The sequence below is a fragment of the Semicossyphus pulcher genome, unplaced genomic scaffold (assembly GCF_022749685.1).
Source record: "Semicossyphus pulcher isolate SPU_LCO1_2020_fin unplaced genomic scaffold, fSemPul1.0.p SCAF_9, whole genome shotgun sequence".
NCBI classification, from domain to species: Eukaryota; Metazoa; Chordata; class Actinopteri; order Labriformes; family Labridae; genus Semicossyphus; species Semicossyphus pulcher.
Genome location: NW_027211770.1, coordinates 23,001,606 through 23,012,856, shown reverse-complemented (window position 1 = coordinate 23,012,856; position 11,251 = coordinate 23,001,606). Strand labels below are relative to the sequence as shown.

General features: G+C 44.0%; 1 protein-coding gene across 2 annotated transcripts; it reads right to left on the bottom strand.

Moving 5' to 3' along the window:
- Window positions 1-8,170: 8,170 nt before the first annotated feature.
- On the bottom strand, window positions 8,171-10,929 carry cited4b (Cbp/p300-interacting transactivator, with Glu/Asp-rich carboxy-terminal domain, 4b). Of its 2 annotated transcripts, none has more exons than XM_069656113.1 (2): window positions 10,744-10,929; window positions 8,171-9,839 (listed from the first exon to the last, which is right to left on the bottom strand). In XM_069656113.1, the coding sequence occupies exon 2, from the start codon at window positions 9,828-9,830 to the stop codon at window positions 9,054-9,056; it is 777 nt and encodes a 258-aa protein (XP_069512214.1). In that variant the 5' UTR covers window positions 9,831-9,839; window positions 10,744-10,929; the 3' UTR covers window positions 8,171-9,053. The 2 variants fall into 2 exon arrangements, with proteins under 2 accessions (XP_069512214.1, XP_069512215.1); XM_069656114.1 differs by having other exon boundaries at window positions 8,171-9,835.
- Window positions 10,930-11,251: the final 322 nt, after the last annotated feature.

Below are 11,251 nucleotides of genomic sequence, written 5' to 3'. Positions count from 1 at the left end.
TACTTAACATTGTTCAATAAATATATAATAATTCAACTGTTGGTTTGTTTTTTCTGCAATGTCAGCCTTTAAAGACCCCCTCCAGTGAAGATCAGGTGTTTAACCTTGTGAACATCTCCATGTGGTGTTCTTCATGTGCTACAAGACATATCAGGGACAACATCAGCATGGCTGGGCCTGTCTGCTTTTAAACTGCAGAGTACCAAGGACAGGCCGAACAACACGTTTTCAGATTGGCAGGTTTGAGACATCACAAACCTAAGGAGCCAATCCTGTTAATGGACGGCGTGACACTATGCAGATCATTATGTGTAACCTATGGCAACCACTTCAGCAATGAGCCAGCCAGCTGTGACCATCATCGTAATTTTTGCAACGTTAAAGGGGCCATATCTTTTGAATGGATATTCTCGTATTTTGCATGTGTTTCACATTTTGGGGTGTTTATTGTTCACAGTGAAAAAGTGAAAACTGCATAATTCTGTGTTTTTCCAGAATCACATTTTTAAAAATGTCGCCTCTGAAACGGGCCGTTCAGAACAGCTGCAGGTTTTTATGTAGAACCTGCTTTTGCTGAAATAGACCAATCGTCATTCACCGTCATTCACCTCATGCTGCCTTCTTGCACTTGCTTGTGGTCAACTCGTCAAGATTTCAACGTACCATTCAGAGACCTGGTGATTCTGGCTCGTACATATAAGGCAGAATAACCGATCCAAGAGCAGCCATGTTTTCTACAACTTTGGAGTGACAGTCCCCCACGAGGGATTGCACGTGTTAGGGAGGGGCTATGCAGTCACTCCAATTACTGTCTAACCTTTGAATGGCAAAACGGCTTGTTCGTTTCAGGAGGAAGGACAGGCTCAGAAAAATAATTAAATTAAAACATGAATCTGATTTTTAAAACAAAACAAACTTTACCAGTGTGATTCAAATACACATTAGAATAATAGAAAATTGATTGTAAAGCTAAAATATGTCCCCTTTAACGTTACGACCACTAATTACTACATTTCAGGCTAGCTAAGTTTCAACAAGTAGCCACTAAATGATGGCAGACGTGTTTTGTTTTCAGCTGTCATTTTATGAAAGGAGTAAGAGTACGATTTCATTCTGGGCTGTAAAAAATGTGTATTTTAAACTTAACTGAGATAAAGCTGGCAAGTTGGTTAAAATGTGTCTGCATTTGGATTAATTAAGTCATTTATTTCATTCATAATTTTACTTTCAGTGATATTTCCTGTTTTCATTTTCAGTATTTCGCCAACAGAGGGCAGCACAGCCCTGCGCACCTGTATGAAGTCATGTCTCCTTGCTGTTTCTCCTTGGGACTCACTATTATGCACTGCCATGGGTGGCCATATCTCCATCTGGTAGACTCAGCATGATAATCTCAGTGATATTTTTATACCACATAAAGATTACCTCATGTGGCTGTTATTATTTTGCTGCACCCTTGTCAGCACTTCTCCTTTATTGCTGTAGTTGCAGTTATTTCCTATTATTTAAAGACCCTTTCTCTTTTACGATTCTGTCCACCTATTGTTCACCCTGTTTCTGTTAAATAGAGCTGTCATTGCTTCTGTGAGTACACGAGTGGGCTATTAGGCTTGTGGGCGCGAAAAGAAAAATAACTTGTGTCTGCCGAAGCAACTCAGCACAAGACAGAAAATGTAACCACATCCTTCTAGTGAAAACAGGAAAACACGGGGTTGAAAACAGTGACCAAACCCACTGATTCTAACTGACATGGATGAGTATGAATGCACGTCTCTGTGTGTGAGCATATGACACATACACACAATCTGTGCTGTGTTTGCGTGTTCCGCTCAGGCACATGTGACAAGCTCAGAGCTCGTGGCTGAGGCCTGTGCTTGTTGATGTGCAATAGTAGCCAAAGTGTTGTGCATGAAGCCAGAGCTATTTATAGGAATAACAGCTCCTTGTGCTGCATATTGTGTTTGTGAAGGTTGTGAAGCGAGTTTTTACTTTAGCTCCCAACACCACTGTGGGATTGTTATCAGGTGCCATACTTGTTTTGCTGATAGGGCAGCAGACGGAGGCCTTTAAACACAGAGGTGAATATTTAACATCACTTGCTGGCTCGTTTGAAAACACGAGAACTTATCTTTAAAGTCACGAACCAAAGTGAAATTTAGTACTTGGGGGAAATCCGGCCCCTGATATTTACCACTAATGCTGTGCAGTGTTCCTGACTCATCTACTGTCTTTACCCCAACAGTTGTACGCTATATAGAGCAGCGAGAGTTTCAGTATGTATGAAAGGAAGTTTTGCGGGCTGGCTGATCAGTTCAAACTGTGAGAAAAAAAACTGTTTCGCTTCTTTGCTTCAGGTGTCACGTTGTAGCATGGAAATACTATCTTTTTCTGCAGAACCAGCCTGGCACGTTGCACTCTGCCGACAAGTGTGAGCAAAGTTAGAGAGAAACAATACAACAAGAAGGTGCTCCCAGTCCAACGCCTTCTTTCCAGCTGATACCAGAATTCCCAGCATGCCTTTGAGGCTTTCAGTCCTGCTGGCCTCAGTTATACAAGACAAGTCAGGCTGAAGCTAAATCCAGATTGTGCATACATTATGTCTTTATGCTTTGAGAATTGTAAACATTAGAGCCTGGCTGATATGAGAGACTGATACCAATACAGTTTTTAAAGGGGATTTCCACCAATATGGAGGCCAATATAGTGAATGTTTGAGTTGGAATTAATATAATCCTTTTCTTTGTGGATTGTACTCAGATTTTTGCCAGTTCTTAATCACTCTAAGCATTGTTTCAGCCTTATATGTTATGTAAAATTGTTTTCATATTTCCCCATGTAGGAGATAGACTGATAATTTAGGCCAACAGATATATCTGTCGGGCTTCTCCAGCTTGAAACTGTTAATCTCGAAGATCTCAGTTTCGCTCTCTTTGGCGTCACCTTTGACGATAATCTGTAATTGCAGGAGCACACTTCCCAGATATCCAGACAGTGTTGCATGTCTGAGGTCCACGGTTGGCTCCGGTTGTAACTCTTGATTTTCCTCGCTGACGGTCGCTTTCCTTTTCAGACTGTTTGCCTTCATCTGAGCGTCGAGTTTGTTTTTTTTTGGATTTTCACTTATTGTTGAAGTTGTATCTGTAGTCATCCATCTTTTCTTGGTTTGCTCAGCCATAGTAGATTACCGTTTACTCGCAACCCTTGCAAAGACCGGAAAAGCAGCTGCTTAGCTCCACCTACCCTCTCTGGCAGACCAACCACTGCTGGCTGATGGAAAACGTGTCACTAACTGGGCGCCATTTTTTTCCACAAAAATCGCCACAGACAGTCTGTAATACTGCAAATGCAAAGGCTGTCTTCAGTGGGCCATAGGCTCAATCACCACTGTGTTACCTCATTCGGCGATACATAGTGACTTAACAGACATTTATTTAAATGAATCACTTTAAGGTATACTACTTTTTTTGCTGTGCAGTGAGCTTTGCAACATATTCTGCAATATAGGACACGTCTGTCTGTTATTAATCATACAAAAAGAGTTTTAATTATTGAATAATGGCGGATGGGAATGTAGAAATGTGGTCACACCTTGGAAAAACCATGATACCCAGGAAAGAAGACCCAAAGCCTTTTTAAACATAAAATTATCTTCGTTACACATGACACTGACAACCATTTTTTGCCACAAATTTCACTTCACCACCTCCTATAAATGAGGCCGTAGACCTGTTTCACTCGCTTGTCTTTAGTGACTTCTGATTGGGAGATAGTATCTGCTGATAAGTCTTCCTCGACAGCCCTCGCCCTAACACACTCACCCTGTCAGCTCTGTCTCTACAGATGGTGTGGGCCGGCTAATGTCAGGATTTTCCAGCGAGGAAAACGTTGATCACACGGCAGTGTGTTGGGTATTATCTGCCCGTGAAAATAAGCAGGGATCTCACATAAACACATCTAAATACACCGGGAGAGACGTAAGCCTGGTGAAAATGACGTGTGCATTAACACATTTATATTACAGTGTGTGGAGATTTCCCCAGCAGGATAACACTTGTAAAGCCTGACAAGAACTGCTCTCTTGTAGTAATTCCACCCCCAGCCTGTAGCCGGTTACTCTGCCTTTGTAGCATGTGCTTGCCACTGTCACCAGATTAGCACGCAGGCTTAAAGCCCTGCTCACAAAGACACTGTGTACAGGACATAGCTCGTGCTAATACGGTCTCCCTCCACTCTAACCTACCAACCTGTGCTTACTCTCGTGGGTGAGCACGAATCAATTCCCTGCTCCCAATAAACGTGCCTTAGTCAAATAAAATTGCGAGTACAGGAGGTGAAGAAAACAATATTACGTTCTGGAAAAGCCTTGTGAGAAAATATTGCCTTTGTAAAGCTTTATTGGGCCTTTCAGATCCCCCTCTATATTGTACCGTGCAGTAAAGTGTAATATGAACACCTGGGTGTATTTAACACCTTGCTGACACCTGTCAACAAAAATATATATTAATCTTCACAGCGGTAATATTTGCAGGGCCTTTGCTTTGATTGTACGTGCCATTTAATGTCAGTACTTCTTGTAATCTGCTTGACAGGTTTTTATACATTGACCTGTAAAGCAGTAAGTGTTACGAAGGCGATTTACGCTTGTTTCTATGGCTGAATTAATTTGATGTGCATGATAAAATCCTCTCCAATCTGCTTATTAGTAAGATAAATATACATACTAAACAAAATATTAACACGGGATGTTAGTGTTAGTTCGGCCCTCCTGGATTTGTGCTGACACCGAGGTTAACTTTCTGCCACCATTGCGAAAACCCGCAGCTCGGCTCAGTTTGGCCCAAGTGTGTAAATCACACAACCCTTAAATATTTACCACCTTTAGACATTGTTGGGACACCTCGATGTGTTTGAGCCGGCTCGACGGAGAAGTGTCAGCTGTGTGCAGGAAAATAAATTATTTACACCCCCTCCTTCTACTTCAAAGGGCTGGCAAACCATTCAACCACAGATTTTGGGGAGGGGGGAGACGTAGGAGGAGTCGCCAGTCACTAGGCAACCTCTGTGTCACCTGCCCCGACATGCCAAAATCAGCCACTTACCTCTGGAGGCTGCATTCACACAAGGTACATGTCTGCATTTAAAAGCCTCCTCAGCTGGATTCATATGGAAAACAAAACAATTACCGAGACACGACTTAACTACATGGCTCCAGGAGAGAAAGCGTGATGTGATTATATTGCTTTTCCCCTTGTGTGGGAAAGAGGAAGAGTTTTGTTGCTTAGAAGACGCTGACTTTAGTTAAAAAGGCCGGCAGCAGAATCCAACTGTGCAGCTACTGATGTTTTCCAGAAGAGGACTGTTGCAGGGAAATATCTGTGATGTTTTTTCGCTCTTTTTAAGATGGGAACTACAAGCAAAAAGAGCAGCATCCAATAAGACTGCATGTCAAGTGGAGATACAAGGTGACTGTGCAGCTAGAAAATCAGGAAGTTCGGCTTGAGCAACATGTCCACTGAATGAACCCTGCCCCGAGGGATCTGCTGTTTATTCACCCCCTGCCAGCACAAACACACACACGAGGTTAACACAGAACATGTCCAAAAACCCTCCAAACTCTCTTGTTAAAGCAGACAAGTTCAAACATGTGCCCTCTGCGCGCAGCATTCACACACACAGAGAGCGAAACATGCCCCTTGTTGTCAATAAATAACTCATCCAGCTCATCTGGGAAACTTCTTCTTGCTTTGTTTCTCACTTTCATTGTTGGTTTCACTCGTTGCTTTACAGTTATTCACACGAGGGGATTCTTTTTTTTTCATCTCAAAATTAGCTCTGAAATGAAAGGTGACTCGGTTTCCTTTTACAAATGGGACTTTTTCATTTACACCAATGAAGGACTCATCATTTTCTACCAACACGCTGAAGGTGTAAGGATCACAACGACCACAGAGGAGACATAAATCCTTTATCTTCCTGCAGCTTCACACTGATATTGAGGTATCCCCGTTAGCGTGTTTGATCAGGTTGTGTGCCGATGCTCTATGTATGTGTGTGCGCTCGCGTGCATGTGAAGACCTGGTCATGCGTGACAGCAGCAAATGACCACCTATCCATCACTGGCACCAGGGCCTGAGATTACCATGAGCTCTGGCTTGGCACCAGCTGGACCAACGCCTGGAAAGAAACCAACTAGACAATACTCAATGCATTGACATATACAGTGTGCATACAAATACGCAGCGAAAGAAAGGAATCCAATCTGGATTGCATTTAGCATACCTCGCGTGATGTTTATTGAAGGGCTTTAAATGGAATCGTAAAAATGTTGAGGGAAAACCCAGCTAAGAAATCCCCAAGAGCTGTGACAAAAAACCCTCCGTCTAACTTCTAATTTCAAACTTGAGAGATCCTTACATTTTCCTCCCCTCCTTTTATGCCGTGTCTCTTTCGCTTTGCCTCTCTACCAGAATGTGGCTTTTGGTCTCTGACTTATGTTGAGAAAACAGTCACAGGAAGACACAGCGTCACATCGAGCAGTTGCTGTGGGTGGGCTGAAAAACGAGAGAGGAAGAAAAACAGAAGTAACTGTAAACCGTCTCACAGTGTCCCACCCTGCTCGGCCTGCGTCTAGACCGTGCTCTGTGAGGCGGTCGACAGTCATAACAAGGGATTGGGAGAGCAAACAGGGCTGTTAGCCGTTCCTCTATAGTAGAGTCACAATCAAGAAACAAAACCTCTGCAGTTAATTGGGGCTAAACAAGCAGCTCGCAGTGCAGCGTGCAATTATGAGATATATGAGGAGACAGAGTTCTGACAGTGAGCCAACATGCCCCATGTGCCTCACACCAGACCATCTCACCAGATTGGCACTGAGTGAGGGACCTGCAACCGTTACCAAGCACTGTGCCAAGGCTGGTTGGCCTACTTATGAGCCATTCTCTTGACAGTGTCAGGCCAAGAAAATCCACACACCCTTAAACGTGTCTTTGTTACTCGAAACAAGCCCTCATGTAGGACGAGATATGTCAGTTTGCACCGTGTTTCGAATTAAACGCAGCAGTCTTTAACAGGACTGCTAAAAAGAAAATAGATGAGGCGGCTCCAAGAGCAAAGTTGACTTAAATATTGAGCAACCAGCAAACACTACTCCTGGCTGCAAGCAACAACAGTGATCTCATTTCCCCCCTTGTTACTCGCGGTGCCGCTTAAAGATGCCTTTGTTGACAGTGTGAGGAGCTAAATGTGGTGATGCCATTCCCAACATGACCTCAATCAAACATTTCATAGCCTGGAGGCACAAAACAATCCAGCAAACTCAGCCACCACACAGAGTCTCTTTACCCTCATTTTGTAATGAATGCAATTAGAAGAGGAAAGTTGTTTTACTCCTCCGACTGGATGTGGCTAAAGACTGGAGAGGGGGTGTTTTGAATTTGCATAAGTCGTTTATTTAGAGCCACTGGTCAGTTTCTCCCACCATCCACTGGGAGAGCTGGGGGGGAAAAAAGCAGCACTGTCTTTGAGTCGGGGCTTACGAGCGCTAAGTCTGTTAAACCCCCATCAAGGTAAGCATTCTTAGGTCACTTCCACCACCCCCCACTCACATTACCCTTTACACACCGCAAGGAAACAAATGTTTGGGGTGCTGGAGAGAAACCAATTATTTAAATGCTGCTTTTGTAGGGCCGCTAACCTTTGTAGGAATATTTAGCAGCGACTGTAAACATCATTACCACCGTTAATGTCAGTGTGTGGCATTTACTTGATTACCGCCGAGAAAAAAAATAATGTAGAACAGAAAATCCCATCATTACCTGAGATGTCATATCAGATGTAAACTGACACAACACAGCTGCCTTTTTCGCTAACCAGAAGTGAAACATTTAATTATCAGCATGTGTCAATCATGCTCCTATCAGCGACATGGTAGCTTTTTAGCGATGAAACCGACAAATTAAGGGAAAAAATATGACCCTGAAAAGCAAGGAGACTTAGAGGAGAGTATATAACAGTCTCAAAAAGCATAAATATTGCATCTGTTTAAATATTCCCGGACTTTGAGAGAAACTGAGATTTCCCTTCACCCACAGGTTAACTTAAGCACTTAGCTAGCTCTCCACCGCCCGGGGGAAGAACTGTGCAATGAATGGAAAAGCAGGCCACATTTCTATCCAGGCCATCTTTATTGATCCTCAACAACCCCTTTCACAAAGACCAACCCCCCCCTCCCATCTTGACCACAAAAAAAGAGGGGACAATATAAACAACCAATAAATAAGAATCTGCGCGATTAAGGCGGTTCTACATCTCCAATAGAACACAACAGTGTGGACATGTTGGAGTTTTACAGCTTCATACAGTACAAGCAGTAGGTTTTTGAGAACATCACATCTAAAAAGGCAGCACTTTACAAACAAAGTGAACCGTTTTAAAGATCTGGATGAGACTCCCATTCAGATGAGATAACATTGTACTTCTGTCGTGTCTGACTTTCGCTCTTTGTAGATGACCTTGCCATCAAAGCTTATTTTTAATGCTAGGCCAGATAGAATGGGAACAAAAATTCATGAGCGGAGAAATTAAATTAAGTTTCTCCGCCATCCTGCTCTCAGAAAAAAAAATCATTAAAACCACTTGGTTCCCAAAATGGAGAAGGTGGTTGTTCTTTATAATCAGTTTTCTCAGATAGGAATAAATAAATACACCTTTGTTACTGGTAAACTGTCATGGAGTCCAGACTTGGAGGCTACACAGTGTCATAGCATTGTTCAGAGTGGCTTTTTAAGAATTTCAGCATTTCTTTGTTACATTCATGTCCAGGCAATGAGAGAGGTGGAGCCAGGCCTTAAAGCCCGCCGTCCTCTGGCCACATGTGAGACGCTGTGTTTTCCCTGTGGATATCCAGAGTTCTCTTCGGTGCACCCTGCTCCGCAACCTCGGTTGTTCAGGGAGGTGCCCGCTAAAGAAAAAGTAAAGAGATGAGCGCTCTTCATCCGTCCTGGACAATCTCACTCTTCTGTCTCCAATTGTGCTCCTCTGCAAATAAGGTCCTCTCAGCAGCTAACAGTGCTGGGCTGCTGTTTGCTCACAAAGTCTGAGATGAAGTCAAACTCATTCTGACCCAGGAAGAGTTCTGGCAGCTCCTGGACCCGGTCCAAACCCAGCTCCATGACCAGCGAGGTCAGAACCTCCTCGTCAATCATATCTGCGTCCATTCCATTTAAGGCCAAAGCAGGTCCGGCCATGTGCTGCATGTTAGCCAGCTGTGCAGGGTTCATGCGGTACTGGGCGGTGGGTCCCATGTGGTTCCCACCCATAGGCCCCAGTGGGTGTCCATGGTACTGGGTGTTGAGTTTCTGCAGCTGCATGCTGGCCATGAGCTGCTGGGACGTTAGCCCTCCATTCATGAACTGCTGTTGCTGTTGTTGTTGCTGCTGCTGCTGTTGCTGCTGCTGTGGGTGCTGGGCTTGTTGCTGGTGCTGCTGTGGGTGCATGTGATGCTGCTGCTGAGGGTGATGTTGTTGCTGCTGCGGCTGACCATTATACATCATGTTACCAGAGGTCATCTGGTGGTGACCCATCTGGGCCCCGTTCAGCTGTCCATTCATGGGTCCGCCCACCATGCCCTGCCGCTGCCTCATGGCGTTCTCCATGTTGGCCTGGGCGCCACCGTAGTGCATCATCTGGCCATTGGGCATCGCCCGCATGCCCTGCTGGTTGGCATGCTGCTGGTGACCTGCCTGCAGGCCGCCATTCATGCCCATCCTGTAACCGTGGAGACTGGCGCCCGCTGAGCTGTGATTCATGGGCATCATCAGATGGTCTGCCATGCCTCCTGTCTGAGCAGAGAGGAGACACTGTTAGGACAATGCAAGGGTGACAAGATGTTTGGAAAGAGGAAAAACATTCATGGGGAGGTGCAGCAGGGCTAACATAGCATGAGCATATGTAGCTTCCCATTTCAGTATCAGACTGGTTAATGTTGCCATGTATGATATGTGCATTAAAGGAATTTTACATTTATGTGTCCAAATCCATTTTCAAGCCAGTCAGTTTAATTATTGTATTATGGTGACCACATGCTAGACCTTCATTGAAAACATTGCATTGCACCTTGTGTCACAATTCTACCCCAAGTTAAACCACAGAAAACGCTTCCGGAAAAATATCTGCAAGGTTGATTTGCCTATTGGCGAGACACAGAAACCCGTACTCGTGTTTAGTCTTCCCAAAACCTCCCCTCTTTGTGCCAATGAATGAACGCCTAGGTTGGTATTGCAGGTTAACATACATTGTTTGGATGCATGTATCGGCGAGATAATTCATGCACGACGGGGATCGACAAAAGAGGAGGAAAAAATGCGTGCATCGCGTAATGCAATGCTTAAATCCCGTCTATGTTGCATGTCAGCTGAGGCAGAAAAATCTGTTACATTTTACGCACGTAAGGTTGCAACAAAGAACACTGACATCATGCAACATCTCCCCAACAGCTGAATCACCACATTTCTAACAAGGCAGAAAATTCAACAAAGCCTTCGATTTTCTCCGGTTACTTTGAGTCGATTTGATTAAATGTTTGTATTCAATAATTCCCCACAGTTTAGCGTAATATTAACCGTTTTGTTAATCGCGAGTTTTGAAACAAGGGAATGCAAACAATGGAGCAGCAGCAGCCCCAGAGACCACCACAGACCAAAACCCCAATTTCTCCAACAAATACACGCGATAAAAATCACTTACCCGTATCCGCTACGTTTTCACAAAGTTGCGCGACTTTGCTTCGGCTCCGTCTTTTTAAACAGTTTCCCCCTGCAAAGGCAAATCTCCTCTGAATTACAGTATGTATTCCACAGGGTTACGCTTCATGCTCAAGCGGGGACGGTGTGCACAAAGACTGCCGCATCAGATCTTGAAACGACTGCCTATTTTCTGGGTCAACTCAGGGATTATGTACATCTAAAAAGCTCAGAGGAAGGCAGTCGGGGAGAGGTGGAGCCTCGGTCCTGCCTCTTCTTTGTTCCTATTGGCCCTACTTAATATAATTGTGCATGGGCGTAGAAAAAAAGGGCTGTTGGAGAGCTGTGACACAGTAGCCAATTTAAATACCCTCCTCCCCACTGTTTCTTTTTGAAAGAATATTTGGACATCTTGTTTATCTTCATACGTAACTGCTGCTGTTTAAACTCAATCAGGAACATAAAAGGGCTGTTATTAAGTTTGTATTCATTTTAGATAGATAGATAGATAG

Coding starts and splice junctions, on each gene's coding strand:
- cited4b (XM_069656113.1), bottom strand. CDS start 9,830: ATGGCAGACCATCTGATGATGCCCATGAATCACAGCTCAGCGGGCGCC.